The sequence below is a fragment of the Candidozyma haemuli genome (genome assembly GCF_002926055.2).
Source record: "Candidozyma haemuli strain B11899 chromosome Unknown H_2014730914, whole genome shotgun sequence".
Lineage (NCBI taxonomy): Eukaryota > Fungi > Ascomycota > Pichiomycetes > Serinales > Metschnikowiaceae > Candidozyma > Candidozyma haemuli.
In genome coordinates, this window is record NW_020289907.1 from 930199 (window position 1) to 952121 (window position 21923).

The window sequence follows — 21923 nt, forward strand, 5'->3', positions numbered from 1 at the left end:
CCTCCATCCAGCGGCATGTATCCACACGGCGTGTCCCGGTTGAACCGTCCGGGAACGACGCAACAGGGGAACTTTTCCCAGCCCTTTTCCCACAACTACAACTCCCAGAACGCTCCAATAGGAACAGGTCCATCTTCAGCTGCTTCCATGCAACTTCCCCAGCCGACGATGATGGCGCTGAACTCAATTTTGACCTTGGGGCCGTATAGACACAGGAAGGATCTTTCCCGTCATCTGGTGCTACTGAACTATACTGTCATTGGGTATATTGCAGCAGGAACGTACGGTAAGGTCTATAAGGCCAAGCTGAAGAGCGATAGGACCAACGGAAGCACAGACGACTTGGGGGAGGTCAGCAGACAACTAGAAAAACAAGAGCCAGAGGAGGACCAGAGGCTATATGCTATCAAGAAGTTCAAATCAGATAACCATCTGAGCATGGCTCATGCGCTAGGAGCCAACGCCCATGAAGGCGGCGCTTATACTGGGATCTCCCAGTCTGCCATTAGAGAAATGTCGTTGTGCCGGGAGCTCAACCATAAGAACATTACGAAGCTCATGGAGATCATGCTTGAGGGGAAGAGTATCTATATGGTGTTTGAGTTCTTTGAGCATGACTTGCTTCAAATCATTCATTATCATCTGCATCCGGACGTGAAGCCTATTCCGGAACACACAGTAAAGTCACTTATATGGCAGGTGTTAAACGGCGTGACGTTTTTGCATAAGAACTGGGTTTTCCATCGAGACCTTAAACCGGCCAATATCATGGTTTCTAGTGATGGAGTGGTGAAAATTGGTGACTTGGGACTTGCCAGGAAGTTCAATAACCCACTTCAGAGTTTGTACACGGGAGATAAGGTCGTGGTCACTATCTGGTATAGGGCCCCAGAGCTTTTATTGGGTACTCGTCATTACACTCCAGCTATTGATCTTTGGGCTGTGGGATGCATTTTGGCAGAGTTGCTTTCTCTCCGGCCTATCTTCAAAGGTGAAGAGGCTAAATTTGATATGAGCAACAAAAAGCTGATTCCGTTTCAAAAGAACCAGCTACAGAAGATTTTTGAGATCCTCGGCACCCCAACAGTCGAACAGTGGCCCAGTCTTCCAAAGTACCCAGACTATTACGCATTTCAACAGCATTTCCTTCAGAAAGGAACCCCGTACCAACCAAATCTCAGCAATTGGTACAAGATGATTGGCGGCAAGAGTAAAGGCTGCCTTACATTGCTTCGTGACTTACTCCATTACGATCCTGCTACCAGGGTTTCTGCAGACGGAGCACTCCTTCATCCATACTTCCTTGAAGCACCCGTGGTCAAGGAAAATGCATTCGAGGGCTTGAACGTGAAGTATCCAAAGAGAAGGATCTTCACCGACGACATCGACATTACAGCGCAAAACACAAACTTCAGCAACAAGAGACATTATGATGATGGTTTGTCCAGAAAGAGGCAGAGAGGGTAAGGCCTAAAGGGAGGAAAGTATTAGAGAACAACGCTTACAGCTTATGCATTATGAACAATCGTCGGTCTGGCCGTCTGTTGGAATCAAGAGGATAGAAAAATGGGCTGTTGGTGAACAAGGAGCAGTGAACAAAAGAACGTCACCAAGGTTTTGAGTAAACCAGTCTTCACGACATGGAAACAGAAGAAAACAGCACATCCAAAAAAGAACTGCACTGCATTCGTGAAAAGCCAGATCAACAGCCTCATCCTTCTTCCTTCCTCACCAGTAATGGCTGCGAAAAGACAAACCAGACACTGATACCAAAGCATTTACAGACCAGAAATCACAAAAAGTTAGTTTACCAAAAAGCAGGCACCTTGTAGAATCACCTACTTCACTATTTTAAGATACCTCTTCCAAATCTCTTCTCTTCCCCATCCACCACTCCATCTACCTTTGATCTCGCGCGAGATCAACTGAAACTTCCCCAGACATACTACTCCTTCCAGCCATTGACACCGCCAATGTCATACAAACGCGTCAAACAGGTCTACTCAGGCCCGTCATGTGACGTTTACCAAGGCGAGCTGGCCCAAGGAACGACGGTGGCGCTTAAAGTGGTGGATCTTGACTTTGTGAGGAAACCCCACGACTTCAGAAGAGAAGTTGCAATTCTACGAAAACTACATAATGAGGGTCATAAGAACATTGTTCCGTTTCTAGATTCGTACCGTGTTCCTGGCTCGGACGACGACGTGTTGGTGATGCCGTTTTATGAACACGATCTATGTCTGTTGATGAAGCAGAACGTGAAGAAGAAGGTGAGGTTTAACTTCGAAGATCCAAGCAGAAACACAACAGAAGAGAGGAATATGCTTCCGTTGGACGTTGCAAGAGGCGTTACGTTTGGTTTAGCGGAAGCGTTGAAGTTTCTTCACGAAAAGCATATCATTCATAGAGATATCAAGCCAGCCAATGTGTTTCTCAGCGCTGCGGAACCTACCGTGCCTGTTTTGGGCGATTTTGGCATTTCTTATCCGGTAGACGAACCGCCAGCGCTGGAACCTTTGGATACGAAGTTCGGCGATATCGCTACGGGTTACTATAAGGCCCCAGAGCTCTGTTTTGGCGTGACAGACTACTCTTACGAGGTTGATCTTTGGCTGTTGGGGATTTTGGTGCTGTACTTGTATTCAAAAGATGGGCATCCGGTTAATAGAGAGGTGGAGGAAGACGAAAGGGAAGAAATGCCTGAACTTAATGACTTTGTCTTGCTACGAGGGTTGTTTAGGAATTTCGGCACGCCCACAGTTGAAGATTCGCTGAGCGAGCTATATTGGCCCAAATTGGCCAGCGAAGAGTACCATTTTGTGAAATTCAGATACGAAGGGCATCCAAGAAAAAGCGTGGATCAGCTTTTGCCAAGATGTGATGACCAAGACGTCAAAGTCTTGTTCAACGGCTTGACGCGGTACGACAAGCGAGTCTTGGTCATCGAAAAGTGAACCAGCGTTGCCTACATTCGCTTTCCCTAATATATATATATTCTTGGGCCAAAGGCCGAGTCGTGGAAGATCGTAAGGATAATCGTGAAAAAGAGATGATCTAAAAAATGGAGAAAACAAATTTCTCCCAAACATTCTTGGGGATGGGGTTGTCGTAGTGTCTTTCTTCCTCCTCCACCATCTCCAATTTGCCGAAGTCGAACTCCTCCAAAGGATTAAGCCATCTCTTACGGCCAACCCAGAAGTACGAGTATGATCTGTGTGCCACGTAAAGACCTAACACAATTGGCAAGGTGATATAGGCAGCAAGGAAGTCAGCAATGTCAAAGTCGAAGAAAACAGCGTAACCGTTGGTGAGGGTGATCAAGGAAACGAAGAACATCACGTAGTATGCACCGTATGGCTGGAACTTGGTTTTGTATGGGACTCTGTCCAGAAGGCCTTGCAAAGCAATAGCCTTTCTCCATCTGGTATAAGCGAAGGAAGCGGTGATCCAGGAGATGTAACCAGAAATGGTGGAGATGTTGGAGAACCAAGAAAAAACCTGGGACGAAGAACTGGAAACGTTCAAGTAAGCCAAACAACCAACGGCAAAAACGATCAACACACAATAAATTGGAACACCAAATCTGTTGACGGTGGTGAAGATCTTAGGAGCCAAACCTCTCTTGGCAAGCGAGTAGAGGGTTCTGGAACCAGCGTAAAAGAAGGAGTTACCAGCGGAAGCAGCGGAAGTCAAAACCACAGCGTTGATAATATGGTTCAACACTGGGATACCGGCATTCTGGATACCCACAACAAAAGGCGAAGCAGAAGCGTCACCCTTCTCGCCCATCAACCTCTCACTTCTAGAATCAGCGATAATACCAATCACCAAAGAACCCAAAATGTAAAAGAAGGCCAAACGATAGATAAACTGCTTGGCACATCTTGGGATAATACGACGAGGTCTGACCACTTCACCAGAACAAGACACAATCAACTCAGGACTCATAATAAAAGAGTAACCGGCTCTGACAATGGCAGTCCAGGTAGCCAAGAAGCGACCCGTGGCACCGTCCACCAAGTGGTCGTGGAAAGCGTTACCATCAGCCCAGTGACGGAAACCAAGCATATCTTTATTTGGGCCACCGCCAAAGAACAAAACGATACCCAAAATGATCAACCCAGTAATTGCAAAGATTTTAATACTGGCAAAGAAGAATTCAGCTTCACCGAAAAACTGCACCGGCAACACATTCAATAAAAGCATCAAACCTAAAAGGATAGATATCCACACGGCAATATGAACGTCAGTAGTCCAGTACTGGATCAACATGGCAGCAGCGACGGTTTCTGTAGCGACCAAAATGGAAAACCCATACCAGTAATTATAACCAAGCGCAAACCCAATGGAAGGGTCCGTGAAGTCATTGATAAACTGCTGGGAACCCGTTCCTGGCACCGGCAAGAACGAAGCCATTTCAGCCAACATGTTCATCACAAACCACACAACAGTAGACATGACAATATAAGAAATCCAAAGTGGACCTGGCCCCGTGGTATATAAAACCTGGCCCGAGCCCAAAAACAACCCAGTACCAATAGCACCACCCAAAGCGATCAACTGGACATGTCTATTTTTCAAACCCTTCTTCAACTCGTTTTCTGGCGGCAACGACGAGTCGTCATCAGCAGAGTAAAGCTCACCTTCAGCCTTCTCAAGGAAGTCCACCAGCGCCAAAGGCTTATCCTTGTCGTGGCTATCAAGAGGGCTCCTAAGTATGGAAGCCGTAGGGGAGTTATTGTTCATGGTTGAAAGAGATACAGAGAAACGAAAGGAAGGAAAACACAGCGGTTATATACTAGCCATAATGCAACAGCTGCACGGCGTTCGGACAGAGGAGGGGCAGTGAAGCGATGGTGTCATTGATAAGAGGCAGCCTAAGAAAAAGCGAGTTGGAATAAGAAATTGTGAGTGCCCAGCAACAATAGCGATCAGACAGGCCATAGGAAGCCACAAAGTAGCCGTAGAAGATTTTATTTGTTTTTTTTTTAGAAAAAAAAAAACCAAAGCAAAGAAGGAAGCAAAAAGCAAATCAAGTTTTTTATCTTTCGTATCTTTATCTTCTGTTCTGCTTGGTGGCTATCATAGGTTTGAGGGACATCACCACCAGCCAAGACAGACACCTTCTCAGTTCATTCACGGAAGGTTTCGCCGTGGACGGATTTTTTGGTCCAGCGGGGCAGATGGGGTAGGTTTGTTGCTTTTTTGGAGACTTTTCATGGATATACGGTTTCTCCCTGGCCTTTGGTTTCTTAGTTGAATTGGCAAATCTTGGCTTGGGCTGGTAACAGACAGGTTAGGCTTGGCAGGACGAGGATGGAGGGCTTGTTGTTTGTGGGCACATTTACGGTGCCGGTCGCTGTAAGTTGCCTTAAGTTGGTAAGAAACTTGGCAAGCCAATGAAACTCGGTTCTCGGAGTCGCTTATCAGGACAGGCAGGGGAAAGGCTGGAGGTGGTGAGGTGAGGTGGTGAGTATGGGTATTTTGCAACCATTCTGTGTCGCGACCAGGGTGGTTTTTAGCGGGTAGGAGAAAGACAGGTTTAGGGAACCGTGGGGGTAGCAGAGGCAAGTCAAAAAAAAGATAATGTAGCCAGGTAGATTTAAAACACGAAAGGCAGGGCAGGTTGGGACTTCGGGGCCTGGGGCAAAAAAATAATTGCAGCACCACAATTTCACACATGGTCTCCCACTGTATTACTCACTGTGTCCCTGAGTGGCTTGACAGTTGTTGATCGGACGGGAAACAGTATTTTCCCACTCGGCATGGCCGCAACTGGAAGACCAAAATTTTGGATGGTATATATGGGATAGCTGAATTGGCTAAAAGTGGTTCAAATTTGCTCAAAATCTGGGCGTAGGTACCTTAAAGCTTAAGGATTTAGGTAGTATGCTTTTCATGCTCGCTGGACGTCTCTATCACCCAAAAAGCCAACTATTCCCCAAGCAGTGCAAAAGCACCATCCATATCAAACAGAACGTCCTGGAAATCCCAGAAAACACCGTTCCTGGCCTTCAGTATCATACTGGATCTTGGAGCATGTTATCCTCCCCAGCCACGTCTGGCCACACCGAAACACGCTGATTACACAAAGGAAGTGGCCATTCGGGTGTCTCAGTGAGCCAGGAAGCACAGAGACATCACAGACGAGGGAGGAGCTCTGCAGCATCAACAAATGCCATTTCTGCCAACTGACGTAACCTCCCTGGTCTACATAGACCACTCAAGGAGTGGCAAATCGAGCATCTTCCAACCTTCTACGCTTATCCACCTTATCTGGACCAACCACTCACTCTCCAGACAACGCTCACAACAGCAACGAAGACCAAGATCCTCTGGCCCAGTCAGGCATTCCAATTCACCTTTCGAGCAACCAAACAAAGCAATCGAGGGGGGCCCATTTACCCCGGGTAAAGCCCAAACATGACACTAAGCATCTGGGGCTAAATGTCTTAGATCGAGCAAAGAATGACACGCACGAGTGCTTAAGGCGTAAAGTTTGGGCTCTTGCCTGTTATGGCGAAGGATTCTTGTAAATATAGTTTATCCCCTGGGGAAGTACTGTTTTCGTGGCCCTATGACGTAGTAGTGCTTCCGTAGACCCTTAATCGTGAGATGACCAGCTGAAGGTATGCTTCTAGGGTAACAGTACAACTTACATTCCCAGGCAAAAGCAGAGGAATAAGCAGAGCAAAGGCAATGGAAAATACCCCACAATGCTTCTGAACATGGCTGTGCTGCCTCCCCTATCAGTCAATGGTCATTGACGAAGCATATACTGACCAGTAATGAATAAGCCGTGCCTCTAACTTTCCAGATTTACACTTCCAACCCCACTTTGATCCAACACGCTCTCTTGATGCTGTCTTCACGCTTCTTCAAGCTGCCTTTACGCCTCTTCACGCGAGTGTTTACCTGGCAAAGACATGGATTTGCAAACATACCGCGTATGCCAAAGCCATCAGGCTCAAGCCTTCAGGCTTGCACGTTTCACCTTCGTACGCCTCCAAATCCCTCAGCCTTATCATTCCTTATCCACATTTGCGCTTTTCTTCCACGGATACCTTTTCGGAATGCCGTTTCGTATGTGAAGTCGTAAGTAGGTGCCATGAGGTCATAGTCGCTTAAGGTGCGCAGGGGAACAAACCAGGGTACGGTTTGGCGAGTGAGTTGATGGAGGTGGAAGTGGGTTCAGTGGTTGACGGTGACGGTTGGTTTCTGGGCCAGTTTGGGAAGGGTTTGGCCTGGTTTGCGGCTCAGAGGGTCGACTATGCGGCGCCAGCTAGTGAATGTAGATATGGAAAGTGGTGGGTGGGAAGTTGGTGATTCCGTGATTTAGTTGAATTAGAAAGGGAAGATTCATGATTTTGAGAACGTTGAATTTTGCTTTGGCGTTATTTGGCGTTGTTTGGCGTCTCTGTAAATGGGATGTGTATTATTCAGTGAGTAGTTGAACTGAAACCATCAAATCACCACAACCAACCAGCCAAAACCAACCAAAAGCCAACCAAAAGCCATCCAAAATAGCCTTCTTTAAGCCTTAAACATTCAAATACCTGTCATTCTCGAGGCGACATCTTTTAGCTTTCTCGCCGTACCAAACACGGCATACCAGCCAACCAATCCATCCATTCTCTTAGTCACCACCAACACACCACCAACATACCCTAATTGACCAAAAATCCACCAAATATCTCCTAGACCCTCCCCACACCACCACATTAACCTTCTCTCTCGGCTGTGGCTAGCGATCAGCGAGTAACTCCGTTCATCCAATGCTCTTCCCATTCTTCAACCAGAGAACAATAGACCCACCCATAGACAAACCAGACTCCACCAAACAATCCACCAAAAGTCTCATTCAAGGCTCTCTCGTCTCCTAATCAAGTAACTACGTAGTTTCCAGAACATCCAGAAACCCCTAAACCCAGATCCAGGGTCCAGTCCAACCTCGCCGAACCGATAACGTACGAGCCACGGAATCTTCGTAATAGGCTAATCAGCCAGGAGTCACGAAGCCAGCGGTGCCATATAATAACGCCCAAACGGCGAATCCGTAGCCGTAGTTGACCACGCCACGAACAAGCAACAAGCTACTGGAAGGTAAAATAATAACCGGCCAATGAAGAAAATAAGGAAGGAAGAGGAAAAAGGGCAGAAAAAGAACAAAAAAAAAGCCAAAAAAAGGGAAATCCATGCCTTTTATAGGTTTTCGAAGCTCTTCAACATCTTAATACATCTGCTTCCTCCTCTTCTTCTCCTCCACTCCTTCTTTATATAGATATGGTAAACAGATTATAACCGCCAGACTCGAGCAGGGGACCTAAAAGGCTGCGAAAAACACAAAAAAAGCCGCAGGCGATGGTCGCCAGAGATCCCGCAAGCACCCAACTTTTCGAAGAACCAACGAAAAAAAAGAGAAAAGAAGTCCAGTTTCCCGCCAAAACCAGCCCCAAAAAAGCCATTAACTGTGTCAAAAAAAGTGGAAAACTCCCTCCTTTTATAGTTCTCACGGCCTCCCTAAACCTCTTTGTGGGCCGTCCCCACCTTCTGTGCGTTTTTGTCTGCCCTGCCTGCCTGCGCTGCCTGCGCTGCCTGCCAGAAAGCGCTGCCTGCCAGAAAGCGTAAACTTGTCTATATAAAAGGGCCTGCCCCGCCTTTCCTCGAAAAGCCAGCCTTTCCAGCATTACCACTTGTTTTATATTTATTTTTTCTGTTTACTATGGCGACGTTGCTTAAAGGCATTGGAAAGCTCCAGGTGACGGGCCACAGCGTCTCGGAAAGCCCCACAGACGAGGATTTCATCAAGTGCTTGGACTATGAGGAGTTGGAGCGCAAGTTTGGCTGTTTCAAGTACTATCCCAAGTTTCTCAACAACTACGACTACCTGACGCCAGAGATTAAGGAGATGATTGGCGATAAGCCGGTTTACCTGAAGGCGAATAAGCATCTTAAGAATTTCAAGAATCCAGGCACGAAGAAGACCTTTGTCACTGAGATAGACGTGGAAACTGGCGCAATGACCGTCAAGGAGAAGATTGAAAAGAAGGATAGGAAGGCCAGGAAAGAGGAGCGTCGGGCACGCCGCGAGGACAGGAAAGAGCGTCGTGAAGAACGCAAAGACGACCGTAAGGACCGCCGGGAAGAGCGTAAAGACGACCGCAAGGACCGCAAAGAAGACCGCAAGGACCGCAGAGAAGAACGTAAGGAGGACCGTAAAGAGCGCAGGGAGCTCAGAAAGGGTCAGAAAGAGAATGGCGATGTTGAAGACGAACGCCATACGGCTCTTCCCATTCTTCAGACTCAGGTCCAGCGTCGTGAGGGCAGACAGTCCTCTGTGGCCACGGGGAACTCGGGCAGCACGCAAAACCTGGGCCCCATGGGAGCTCCAGCAAAAGTTGAACCACCTAAAATGGCTAATGGCGATTCTGAAGATTTCCAGTTCAACAATCCATTTGGCGAGCAGAGCACGTTGGTTTCAGAAAAGGCGCCAGAGCCTCAAGCTACGCTGATGTCGAGACAAAACTCTCTAGCGTCGAATATCAAGCCACGGCAAGAGTCAGTGCATAGCGGCGTCAAGCCTCGTCAGAATTCTGTCCAAACGTTGGAGAAACCCAGAAAGTCTACATTCTCGCTGAAGCTACGGGACATGATCATGCCTCACAGGCACTCCACAGATAACAGTGGGGACTTACAGAGAACGCAGTCGTATGACCAGACCCGGTCACTGATGACGTTTAACCGCGGCGCCAAAACGGGGATGCTTAAGATTACTTTGAATGATTCGAAAGCTCGCAGGATGAGCGAACAAATTGGTACGTATAACACTTGAAAAAGAAACAAGAGAGAAGGATGACGAGATTCAGTGAAGAGTCAGAGACCAGGAAATCAATCCATATCCAGAAGTCCAGAGAAATCCATCCTATCCATCCATATCCAGATCCACAGTCCATCCAGATCCAGAGAATTTTACCAGATGACCAGTTCCAGGGAAACCGGCACCGGGCCGATACCGTGCCTTGTAGAAATTACCCAACTTGGCGAAGAAGATGATTCCAACAAAAGCTAATAACCGAAGATGAAGATCCCAAGAAACTTCACTTCCACGAGGGGAGAAACACAGGGTTGGTGCCTGAAATTCAAAGAAGCCGAACAGCCGCAAAGGGTTACAGCTTACGTGAGTTTACGAGTATGGATCGGCAAATATCGGCAGGAAACCTTACACTGCCTAGCACTTTTCCTAAGAAAATTACCACCAATGGGCGCTGCTGCAAAGCTTAGAAAAAGAGTCCCTTTGGCTTTGTGGTGATATGTGGAGAAGCATCTCTTCCCCACATGTATGCAGTTCGTCCAGATTTCCAAAGTACCCACGGAATTCCCACCCTGGCTTTACCTGGCAACGTTGATTTTATTAGAATCATCAAAAGCCAGATACAACTTCGTTTCTGATCAGTTCCAGGTTACTATGCAACAGGGAATGATTGGAGGGGGGCAGATACACGAGGGGATGCGCTTTGGAAGGTTTTGCGGGGTTTGGTTTCATTTTTAGAGGAAAAGCCACGGTTTGTATGCAGGAGCGATGAATTAAGGGCGCGCATTTCTTGCCAAACCACTGACTACTAAGAGGATACTATATGCAGGAAAGGGTACTTTCAGGCTTTATTATAACTTTTTTTGGTTGCACCCAGTGTTGCTATTCGTGTCTCATCAACACCCCTTGGGGTGTTGGTGCCTTTTTTCAGAAAGTCTTGGTATCTCCACGTGGCTACACCGCCACGTGACCAACCTCCAACCATCCAACCTCCAAAGGGGCAAAAGGCAGCCACTACGTCAGCCCCGCAGAGCGCCGTGCACCGCGGCAACCCCACCCTAACAGAAGTCTGTGTGTGTCTAAGGAAGTCCTTTTTTTTTTCCCTCGCTATTCTGGTCGATCGTGGCAGAAAAAGTCGTGCGCGCCCAGATTTGCTGCGTGACCTAAACCTGGTCGCAACACCCGTAAGTGTTCAAGGTTTTGTTTTTTCTGGGGTTTACCCTTTGTGATTTTACTCATCTAGAAAACGAATTGGAAAAAAGAAGCAAGTTTCAATTTGCCAATTGAACGACTCCTCGGGCTGTTAAAGTGAATATCTTCGGAAAGAAAGCTCTTTAGGCGGGCACACACTCAAGTTTTTTTTTTCCCCTGCAAGGTTCAGTTCTATCTTCCCATCATATCTGTTTTAAGATCTAGTTGGGTATTCCGGTCAACGTGAAAGAAAAGGCTGGCTTGTCGACGACTGTGTGATAAGGAAAGGCATCATCCACTTCATTCATTTTTCAGAAAAAAAAAAAAGGTTCCACGTAACCCTCTCCGGTTTGCCATATTGGTCCCCCACACCCATTTTATCTTCCAAAGTGATTTCCATCCCTCTTGATCATCCCATATTACGTTTACTAACATGTCCAAAATAGAAGTCATAACAGAGAATGTCAATAACGGTCTGACGGGAAAGCTCGAGTCCATTCAGTACACCAAGTCTCAGATGGTGGGCCACGGCTCCTTTGGTGTGGTGTTTCAGACACAGCTTTTACCGTCCAATGAGATTGCTGCCATCAAGCAGGTCTTGCAGGATAAGCGTTTCAAAAACAGAGAGCTTCAGATCATGAAGCTTGTTCATCACCGTAATGTTGTTGACTTGAGGTACTATTTCTACACCAACAACGACAAAAACGAATTGTTCTTGAACTTGATCTTGGAATTTGTCCCCGAGACTTTGTACAAAGCATCGCATTACTACGTTTCGAAAAGACTTAGCATGCCCTCGTTGGAAGTGAAGTTATACACTTACCAAATGTTTAGGGCCTTGAACTACATTCACTCACAAGGCATTTGTCATAGAGACATCAAACCCCAGAATTTGTTGATTGACCCGGAAACTGGTGTTCTCAAGTTGTGTGATTTCGGTTCCGCCAAGATTCTTAATCCTCTGGAACCCAACGTTTCTTACATTTGCTCGAGGTACTACAGGGCTCCAGAGTTGATTTTTGGTGCCACCAACTACACCACCAAGATTGACGTCTGGTCTGCAGGCTGTGTCATGGCCGAGTTGATCTTTGGTCAACCATTGTTCCCAGGAGAGTCGGGAGTTGACCAATTGGTGGAAATCATTAAAATTTTGGGCACGCCTACCAGAGAACAAATCAAGAATATGAACCCAAACTATACCGAGTACAAGTTCCCTCTGATCAAGCCTGTTCCATTGTCGAAAATATTCAGGAAGAACTCCAACGATTGTGTCCAGTTCATAATGAAGATCTTGGAGTACTCGCCTATCGACAGAATATCGTGCATTGAGGCCTTGGCCGACCCTTACTTTGATGAGTTGAGGGATGACAACACAAAGTTGCCTAATTACAGGAAATTGTTCAGCCAACAAATCTACAGCAACTCCACGCATTACCCACATCAGAATAACGCTAACTACCAATTGTATTCTAATCAACCTGATGTTAGAGACTTGCCCGAGTTGTTTGACTTTGACGACCGTGAATTGTCCGTGGAGCCCTCGTTGAACCTGGTGTTGGTGCCCAAGCATGCATTGGATAGATTGAAGATCACCAGAGGAAACAGCTTGGACTCCTTTGTGCCCATGACCGCTGACGAGATGGAGGTTACGTTAGAGTAGAGATGAACGTTGTTGCTGCTGGGCCTACTACCACTACTATACATACTTGACATCAAAATGTCTAATTCTGCTTATGTTGTCACGATGAATGCAAAAATATAAAAGTTAAATGCCCCATATACCTGGTTTATAGTCTTGGTTTCTCAACCTTCTTAGTCTTGTGCTCTCCTGGTGTTGTAACTGGAGTTTCTGTTGGCGTTGGCACTGTCACTTCCTTCTTCCTCGAGAAGAGTCTGGTAATTGGCAACACAAACCACTTGGCAAACCACGGCATTCCAAAAAGACTGAATGCTAGTCTCACCGGGAAGAGAGCCTTCACGATCACATAAGCATAAGCACCCTCCATAATCACCTGAAGCTTTTCATTAAGCGAGTAGTCACCCCAGTCAAACGACACCATGGCCAGGTCAATGATCTTCGTACCCTTTTCAATGGCCCAGCCAGGCAAGTCCAACGAAGACACCATAAGCAAATCATGGTACGAATGAAGCACATACCAGATACCCACCAATGGCACTATAGCAGTAAGTTCATGAAGAATCAAGAAAGCCGTGACATGTGACACTGGAGCATGGATAAACTGTGTTGTCCAGGGTCTCAAGATCCTAGGCACTTTGCTCAATATAGGGTGTCTATCAAAAGCAGCGTTATCGACCTGTTTTCCATCTTTGGAGGTGTATGTCTCTTTGTGAGGAGGAGGTTGAGGCAGTTGCCTCGTGAAAAGAGCTCTGGGAGCAGTGCGGTGGATCCAGGCATACGAAAGACGAGTATGAGGTTTTGGAAACGCCGCAAGGCGTCTTACTGGTAACATTTGGAGACTCGGAGTGGATGGTTGGTGGTTGGTGGATTAAGGTGGGTAGGTAGATTGGAGGCTTGTTGATGCTGGGGAAGTCACGTGATGGGGAGTTGGTAAAAAGTGGGTTCCAATGGCCAGGCTTGGATTTTGAAGGGGGAGGGAGGGGGAGGGTGTTAGTAAGGAGGAAATGGGGTTATATGATTGGCTGGAAAGGTGTGGTTGGTTTGGAGGTGGAAGTGGTGGGGGTTTGGTGTAATGCGATAAGGCTGGAGCTGGGAAGGTAGGAGAGGGAGAAGAGAGGAGTGAAGGAAGGGAAGGTAAAGGAAGGGAAAGGCACAATGGGATTCAAAATATACTGGTGGTTTTACTAATTGTCTTTGCCTTTTCTTTTCCTTTTCTTTTACTTCAATTGGTTCATTTGGTATGGACTTGGTGGAGTGGTACTTCTAATGGCTGCGAAATGGAAAGGCTATGAAGGGGAAGAATACACTATGTCTTTCGGAAGCTACAAATGTACGAAAAATGATTCAGAAGGGTCGGTTTTAAAAAACTCACTGTTTTGATAATTTTTATCCTTCGTTACCACCTTCACCTTGGCTCAACCAGTTCTTGGGAATCTCCCCTCCAGGAAGGCAGCAGGAATGGACTGTCCGTCCAAAACTTCCACTTGGGAATTGATCGAATCAAACGTTTTGTTCAGCTAATCTTCAGCATGAGCATTCAGATCGAGGTAATTCGTCACCACGACTCCTTCTTTAAAATTAATCGTCTTCAAACATATCCAATAGTTAGACTCTCCAAGACAGTCGAGCTCGTTAGAGATATACTTTGGTCAGAAGCATATGGAGAGTGCTTTAAAAGAACGTAAAATATGGAATTTGTGGATGGTGGAGGGCTGTATGTTTTGAGGTCTTTTTCTTTTGTAATTGAAGAGGGTTGCTGGTGGAAATGCTTCTTTAAGACCACTGAAGCTATGTGGATTCGTATTGACATTAAACGGTACCCTAGAAGAGACAAAGATCGTTGGCAAACTTTTCTTTTTTTCTCTGAGATTTCTCTAAACCCGTTTTCTGGTAGTTTGAAGTAATATTCAAGTAAAGTTACTGTTTATATATGGCATTCGTTTAGATGAAACACTAAATACGAGAGTATACTCTTGTCGTATCCAGCGTTTGAAGTCAGTAAAAGCTGGAAATTACAGATAGCAGTGTCTCAAATATTCACAATCCATGCTATTAGAATTATTATTAAATTTAGTGAAACCGATAAAATGATACTAATAGTAGACATCCAGTAGTACTTGAACCGAGGCTTCCCATCCACCAACCCATCAAACGACGCAACCCAAAACCACAAATCTGCTCTAAACAAGAAAAACAGTTAAAAATGACAACCAAACTCTCTTTAGTCCTTTTTTCCACTTCTTTGCTCGAAATCCACTCACCCACATACTTCCCTCCAGTGTCCTCTGTGGACTGAAACGAGCCCATACAGAGTCCCACCTAACCACCCCAAACCACCCCAAATCCCATAAAAACCAACTAAACTACTTTTTCTCTACCACCCCAAACCACCCCCTTAATCTCCTTCCCTCTCCTTCACTTCCTCCAAAATTTCACCACCTCTCCATTCATCCACCCAGTAACCACCAATTATTCGCAGCCATTTCACCCACCACCAAAACCAACGAAACACAACCAGCAGACCAAAATCCAATAAAAAAAAATCCAATAAAAACACCACTACAAGGAAAACAGAAACCTCCAATAACCCTTCACCGTCTGCCTCCTCCTTACTAATCCCATCTTTCCACCTCGCTTAGTGTCCTCGGCTCGTATAGCGCGCGAGCCGCGACTATATAAGAAACACTTTTCGCTCTTTTCAGTCTCCAACTACTTCCAGAACTACAACTCCCCACACATGTCTGTTTACATTGTCGCCTCTGCCAGAACGCCTATTGGCTCGTTCCAGGGCTCGTTGAGCTCGCTCACATACCCTGAGTTGGGTGCCCACGCGGTGAAGGCTGCGTTGGAGAAGGTGCCCCAGATTAAGCCAGAAGACGTGGAAGAAGTCATCTTTGGTGGTGTTTTGCAGGCCAACGTGGGCCAGGCGCCAGCCAGACAGGTTGCTTTGAAAGCTGGTCTTTCCGAATCCGTGGTGGCTTCGACCATCAACAAGGTGTGTGCTTCGGGTATGAAGGCTGTCATTTTGGGTGCTCAGACCATCTTGACTGGAACTGCTGATATTGTTGTTGCTGGCGGTGCCGAGTCCATGTCCAACACGCCTTACTACCTTCCTCTGGCCCGTCTGGGTGCCAGATACGGCGACACCCAGTTGATTGACGGTGTGCAGAAGGATGGTTTGTTGGATGTGTACGACCAGAAGTTGATGGGTGTGGCTGCTGAAAAATGTGCCAAGGACTACGATATTACTAGAGACGACCAGGATGCCTTTGCCTTGGCTTCGTACCACAGAGCCCAGGACGCCGCCAAGGACGGCAAGTTCAAGAACGAGATTGCCCCAGTCACCATCAAGGGTTTCAGAGGTAAGCCAGACAAGGTTGTTTCTGAGGATGAGGAGCCTGCCAACTTGAACGAGGACCGTTTGAAGTCTGCCAGAACTGTTTTCCAGAAGGAGAACGGTACTGTCACCGCTCCTAACGCTTCCAAGTTGAACGACGGTGGTGCTGCCTTGATCTTGGTTTCCGAGGCCAAGTTGAAGGAATTGGGCTTGACTCCATTGGCCAAGATCCGTGGCTGGGGTGAGGCTGCCAGATCCCCAATTGACTTCACTGTCGCTCCATCCTTGGCTGTTCCAAAGGCCTTGAAGCACGCTTCTGTCGCTCAGGATGATGTGGACTTCTACGAGGTCAATGAAGCCTTCTCTGTGGTTGGTTTGGCCAACGCCAAGCTCTGCAACCTTCCTCACAACAAGATGAACGTCTACGGTGGTGCTGTCGCCTTGGGCCATCCATTGGGTTGTTCTGGTGCTAGAATCATTGTCACCTTGCTTTCTGTGTTGAACCAGGAAGGTGGTAAGATTGGTGTCGCTGGTGTGTGCAACGGTGGTGGTGGTGCTTCTGCCATTGTCATTGAGCGCGTTGACCACGACTCCAAGTTGTAATAGTGTAGTTTTATTCTATATATTCAAATGGGGCTAAGCCCAGTAAATATAAAATCATTCATTCAATGCAAGTGATGCTTTTTTAATGGTTGAAATCCCAACGACTCAGACGACAGGGATATTAGCGTGGTGCCCGACCACGATGCCGTGCTGGGGCTGAATGTAGCCGGATGGATATGAATGGGGGAAGTGAATGAGGTGAAGCACAGAGTAGAACAACCGATGGGGTAATGCAAGGAAGGTAAAATAAGCGATCCTCGGTTGAAGCAAAGACGTTGCTGCGCCGACCAGTTTAAACAGAAGAGCAATGCTGGGGTAAATCAAGGCCCAAGGTCGATATGTCGCTTGCCCAATTGGTGGATAGTCCAAATCCACGATCGAGCTGCGTAATCCATATTTGCAGCCACGCTAGAACACGAAGCTCTTTTGCCGTCAACGCCAATTGTAGCGCCACTGTGGTGTTCAAGGGTTAAAGACGGGTCCAAAGAGCCAGCTACCAAAGCGTCAGCGCCTTGTTCCACAGTCACACCAAAGAAATACCCGAAAATCTGGAAAACACACCAAAACAAAATTCCAATAATGGGCAAACGGGTCCAGTAGCTAAAGTAGTTCGTATTCATGACAAACCCTGGTTGCACAGACATACAAAGAATCCTGGGGTTCCTCAAGGCTAGCATTTTCATAAAGTGAATACCAGCCGTTTTAGCCATAGCATAACGGAACCACGTAAACACAGCGTTGGGATGGTAATCGAACGTCAGGCCCAAATTAAAGTACCTAAACGCTAGGCGGTGCCCGACCAGCGACAAGTAAAGCACCCTTGGAGGCTCACCCTCTGGATTCAAGTCCACCGTCCGCTCCAACAACGGCAAGAGCTTCGTCGTAAGCAAAAACTGCAGCACATAGTTCGTCTGAAGCTGCAACTCAAACAGATCCTGAGTGCTCGAAGGCGGAAGCCCCATGATGCCAGCATTGTTCACCAACAAGTTCAAGTGTCTTTCCACGGCCTTAAGTTGCCCAGCAGCCGCCAACACCAGGTCCAACAGCGCCAAGTCCAACTCAAGAAAGTGGAGCTCGCCAAACACACAGCCCGCAAGCTCCAGCGGGCCCTCTGCCCGAAGCCGAACCGCCTCCAGCTCCAACTCTTTGATTGACTTCATACATCTCATCTTCAGCCGGCCTGCCAAATACACCACATATCCATGGACATAGAGCTGGAGCGCCGTGTGCCAGCCGACGCCCAGGTTGGCTGCCGTGATGAGAGCGACCCTTCTGTCTTGGGATGGGTCTAGGAACGGGAGCATGGGAAGGAGGAGAAAGAAGAAGTTGTGGGGAGTGGGAGTGGAAGTGGAAGTGGAAGTGGAAGATAGCGATTGCTGCGCGAAAGTGAGTAGCCGAGGAGCGGTGGGTGGGAAGGAAGGTGGATTTGAGGAAGGAATTGATGGTTTTAAGAGGATAGGGGAAATCAGGGGGAGTGGTTTTGGAGGGAGTTTTGGTTGTGGGATGGTGGAACGGTGGGATGGGAAGGTCGGGTGACGATGGGGCCATGGGATGGTCTTCGCAGGTAGAGGCTGGAGGGAGGAAGAGGTACATGTATTTGATAGAAAGAGATGATATTGAGGTGTTATGGGTACCGTTGGAATCAGCGAACCTCAAGGATTCCAGTGGTGTTTTCAGAATTTACGTAGCATGTCTCTGTGGTGAAATAACTGGGGATGTCTCACTCCAAGCTACACTTTTCAGCCTCCACTTTTCAGCCTCCACTAGTCTATTTTTCAGATACACTTTTTCAGCCCCCACCATTCTTCCACCCAACGGCCCAACCTCCAAAACTCTTCAAAACGTCTACCACTTGGCTGCCTGCCCCACGTGAAAAACCACCTTGCCCTGTTCGTCCCGGTTGGCTGGGTGGCTGGTTCCTTCTGGCCAGTGGGCTGAAGCACATTTTTCGCAGCCATTTCTGGCCGAACCGAGGCCCAATGGGGAAGCAGAGGACATGGAGGACGACGATAAGACATGAAATTGGAAAAAAGAAGATATGGATGGGAAGTTAAGGGAGGTGTGTTTCAGGGGAAAATGTCAGTTTTTGGTTTACAGAAGGAAGTTGTGGTTTTGGCGGAGGGTCGATTTGAGATAAGGCTCACTGTGGCTGGACAGATATGAGTATCCACAACAGCCAGAGAAGTACTTTTACAGTTACAATGATAGTTTTTTATATGCTTTTTTTGCCACTTCTTCACCTTCTGTCACTTCTACGGATTATCCTCAAATCCGCCTGGGTCGTTCTCTGGACCCTGGACGGTTTTGTGGTACTACTTTGCATCAGCTTCTGCCGCAAAGCCAACTTAGCCCTGGCAACGTTACCCAACCGCTGCCTTGGGATTTAATATGAGGATTTGGTATTTAGCAGATTAGGAGAATTCGGTGGGCTTTGTAGGGGCCAGAATTATCTGTAGATATTTGTTTACGGCTTTTTCTTTTCCTGGACTTCGAAGTGCTGGGCCTTCTTGGCTACGCCTTGCCGAGGCAAATACTGCCACACAATCGTCGTATTCGATTCGGCACTTTGTTCGTACTTATATGAATGAATACCCCTATAGGTACTCGTAAATCGCTTCCATTGTGTCGAAGCCATCGCCATTGTGTCCCTGGAATATGAAGTACCGGGTACTCAGAGGGTGGAGGAGCGTTGGAGGTTGGAAGTCCAGGAGAAGCCCAATATAAGGAATTCTTTTTATATGTTTAAAGTGGATTTGGATGTTTTGGGGCTTCTAGACGTCAAGATGAGCCAAAAAGGCTCATCCAAGTGTCTTGAAGTATTCACTGAATGAATTATTGATCCATAAGCCATGCTCTTCAATGAGTCAGTTCCTCTTGCCTCTTGTCTTCCTTAATAATCCAACATCTCCTTCCTTATCCACTCTTCCACATCTACTACTTCCCTGACTTCTGCCTCCTTCCTCCTTCTTTGTCTTACCACCTCCTCCACTACATCTGCAGAGTTACTAAAATCAAAAACTTTTACTTTATACACCGTCTAAATGCCAATCTCTGCAATCACACCCTTGCAAATATCCTCTGGAGTCCTGCCCGAAGTGTCCACATCCATAGAATCACCACCAGCAGTCAAGAGCTCCTCTCCCTGGGGAATCTCCATAATGTCATACTGGCTCTTCACCATGTCCAGCTTCATGTAGTGGCCCTGTCTACCGTTAACTCTCTGCATCAACTCATCATAAGACGTGTGAAGAAACACAAACTTGAATTTCAACTCGGAGTCAACGCCATGAGCACTCTTCTTGATATGATCTCTGTACACCTTCTTCAACATCGAACAAGACGCGATACAAATCTTCTGTGGAGCATCGTGGGCCTTCTTGGCTGCCACCTCACTCAAGTTAGCAAGCCATCCCCATCTATCATCGTCTGTAAGTGGCTGGCCCGCAGACATCTTCTTAATGTTGGCTTCTGGGTGCAAAGAGTCACCTTCCACAAACGGACAGTTGTCGTAGTGGTTGGCGAGAATTTCAGCCACTGTGGTCTTTCCTGTACCGGCAGGGCCGCCGACGATGATGATAGTGCTCATGAAATAAGGTTTTTTTGAAAGGTAGGTAGGGATATCAACGATGTTGAATATTCTGGAGAAGTTGTTGGGGACGGTGGGGGACCTCTGCGGGTTGCCTGCAGTACGCCCAAGCAATTGTAAGATCCCAGGCGTCCACCAACGCCATTCCGACGGAAAAGGGTGGAGAAAATTGGTAAAACTTGGAGGATCACGAGGAAACAGCGACATCCTTCGTATTCCAACTTCGTTTTCTCTTTAAAACCCCCACAGCGCTCAGTAGTCCTTGCGAAAGCCGCCCCGCCTAGGTTTTTCCGATCGCGGGGAGGTGGCTGATCTTGCCCCGCGAAGACCATAGGGACGTTTTGCAGCCATTTTCTTGCCTAGCAACTCGTCTGGCGAAATGCCTCTGTTTTCGGCTGCTTTTCGAAGACACACGAGTTCTTCGCTGATTCGCTTCTCCACCAAAAACTTGATTTCGTGGGCGCTTTCTCTGTCGACGAAAATGGTGGGCCATCTTTGACTCAACCACATGAAGCACAAGACCAACTTATGGTCAATTTCTAGGGCAGAGAGGTAATCGAGGATCTGGTCGGGCGTGGAGGCGACGGATGGACGTTTCAGGAGGACCGAAAGGTGCAAGAAATCAAAATCAAACACCGTCTTGGGCTCGATATCCAGAATGGTCTCAAAGAACTTAATACATGTCTCAATCACCTCTGGACCAACTGCTTGGAAGTTGACTGGAGTAAGCATAAGCTTGACTTGGTCGTCGATGGTCAACTTCATGTGTAAGTCCAGGGGAATCATCAGGTTAAGGATTTCCACCTGGCGCTCAAAGTCCATGTAGAAGTAGTCCTTCAATCTGTACCTGGCCACGTCCTTGGCCAACTTTCCAATAGCTTCAGGCAACAGAATGTTGTGTTTGAACTGAGCAATGTAGTATGACCAGAACTCGCCTGGAGGCCAGATACACGCTCTTTCCAAGTCTTCCACTTCACTTCCCATTTGTTTATGGAGCAAAGCCATGTCTCTTCTTTGTAAGGTTGTGACAAGTCCTTCCAGCTCTCCTTCTGCTGCGCTGTAACGACCAGCTCTTCCTGCAATCTGCTTTGTGGCAGAAACACTCAACGAGGCAACTTCGTAACCGTCAAACTTGCTCATACTGGCAAAGACAATTCGCTTGATGCTCAAGTTAAGTCCCATACCAACAGCATCAGAGGCAACCAAAACATCGTACTTTCCGCTGTTGAAGTTGTTAGCTTCTTTGGATCTGATTTCAGGTGGAAGAGCTCCATAGATAATACCCACCTTCAACTTGGTGGTGTTCTCAATCTCACATTTAAGATCCAAGATCTTTCTCTTGGAAAATGCAATAACACAGTCACCTGTTCTCAAGTTCTGCAACTTCCGAACTGGCTCGTCCTGGACAGTCAACTTACCCAATCTCTTATACTCCCTGATATGGAGTTCATCGCCAGTCTGTTTCACAAGCTCCTTGATCAACTTCACTGCACTGGGTTCACCACAAAGATGCAATTCTTTTGCCTGGACACCCAAAACAGCATTCGTCCACGCAGAACCTCTCAGTGGATCAGCAATCATCTGGATCTCGTCTATAACACAAATATCCATGGTCTTGTTCAATGGAACCATCTCGATAGTTCCAGAAGAAAGCTCAGTAAGGTTATCAAAGGCATCCAAAGAAGGAACAATCTCTTCACCAGTAATCAAGTTACAACTAATACCCTGTTCCTGGAACCTTTCATAGATCTCACGA

General features: G+C 47.1%; 8 protein-coding genes and 1 non-coding gene across 9 annotated transcripts; 5 read left to right on the forward strand and 4 right to left on the reverse strand. All coding sequences in view use genetic code 12, as the record gives it.

The window, feature by feature from the left end:
* Positions 1 to 15: 15 nt before the first annotated feature.
* SSN3 (cyclin-dependent serine/threonine protein kinase) lies at positions 16 to 1467 on the forward strand (the record flags this gene model as incomplete). Its single annotated transcript, XM_025488521.1, has 1 exon — positions 16 to 1467. One exon carries the CDS (start codon positions 16 to 18, stop codon positions 1465 to 1467), a length of 1452 nt encoding a protein of 483 aa, XP_025343183.1.
* Positions 1468 to 1973: 506 nt separating this feature from the next.
* CAK1 (cyclin-dependent protein kinase-activating kinase) lies at positions 1974 to 2954 on the forward strand (the record flags this gene model as incomplete). The annotated part of the gene is made up of 1 exon (XM_025488522.1): positions 1974 to 2954. The coding sequence occupies one exon, from the start codon at positions 1974 to 1976 to the stop codon at positions 2952 to 2954; it is 981 nt and encodes a 326-aa protein (XP_025343184.1).
* A 100-nt stretch (positions 2955 to 3054) lies between these two features.
* On the reverse strand, positions 3055 to 4746 carry CXQ85_004917 (uncharacterized protein; the record flags this gene model as incomplete). The annotated part of the gene is made up of 1 exon (XM_025488523.1): positions 3055 to 4746. The coding sequence occupies one exon, from the start codon at positions 4744 to 4746 to the stop codon at positions 3055 to 3057; it is 1692 nt and encodes a 563-aa protein (XP_025343185.1).
* Positions 4747 to 5656: 910 nt separating this feature from the next.
* On the reverse strand, positions 5657 to 5774 carry CXQ85_004918. The gene has a single exon (XR_003148182.1). It is a non-coding gene; the product is annotated as a 5S ribosomal RNA (ribosomal RNA).
* A 2948-nt stretch (positions 5775 to 8722) lies between these two features.
* On the forward strand, positions 8723 to 9832 carry CXQ85_004919 (uncharacterized protein; the record flags this gene model as incomplete). Its single annotated transcript, XM_025488524.1, has 1 exon — positions 8723 to 9832. The coding sequence occupies one exon, from the start codon at positions 8723 to 8725 to the stop codon at positions 9830 to 9832; it is 1110 nt and encodes a 369-aa protein (XP_025343186.1).
* Positions 9833 to 11435: 1603 nt separating this feature from the next.
* RIM11 (serine/threonine protein kinase) lies at positions 11436 to 12662 on the forward strand (the record flags this gene model as incomplete). Its single annotated transcript, XM_025488525.1, has 1 exon — positions 11436 to 12662. The coding sequence occupies one exon, from the start codon at positions 11436 to 11438 to the stop codon at positions 12660 to 12662; it is 1227 nt and encodes a 408-aa protein (XP_025343187.1).
* A 127-nt stretch (positions 12663 to 12789) lies between these two features.
* Positions 12790 to 13473, reverse strand: CXQ85_004921 (uncharacterized protein; the record flags this gene model as incomplete). Its single annotated transcript, XM_025488526.1, has 1 exon — positions 12790 to 13473. One exon carries the CDS (start codon positions 13471 to 13473, stop codon positions 12790 to 12792), a length of 684 nt encoding a protein of 227 aa, XP_025343188.1.
* A 1905-nt stretch (positions 13474 to 15378) lies between these two features.
* ERG10 (acetyl-CoA C-acetyltransferase) lies at positions 15379 to 16581 on the forward strand (the record flags this gene model as incomplete). The annotated part of the gene is made up of 1 exon (XM_025488527.1): positions 15379 to 16581. One exon carries the CDS (start codon positions 15379 to 15381, stop codon positions 16579 to 16581), a length of 1203 nt encoding a protein of 400 aa, XP_025343189.1.
* Positions 16582 to 16901: 320 nt separating this feature from the next.
* Positions 16902 to 17885, reverse strand: CXQ85_004923 (uncharacterized protein; the record flags this gene model as incomplete). The annotated part of the gene is made up of 1 exon (XM_025488528.1): positions 16902 to 17885. One exon carries the CDS (start codon positions 17883 to 17885, stop codon positions 16902 to 16904), a length of 984 nt encoding a protein of 327 aa, XP_025343190.1.
* Positions 17886 to 21923: the final 4038 nt, after the last annotated feature.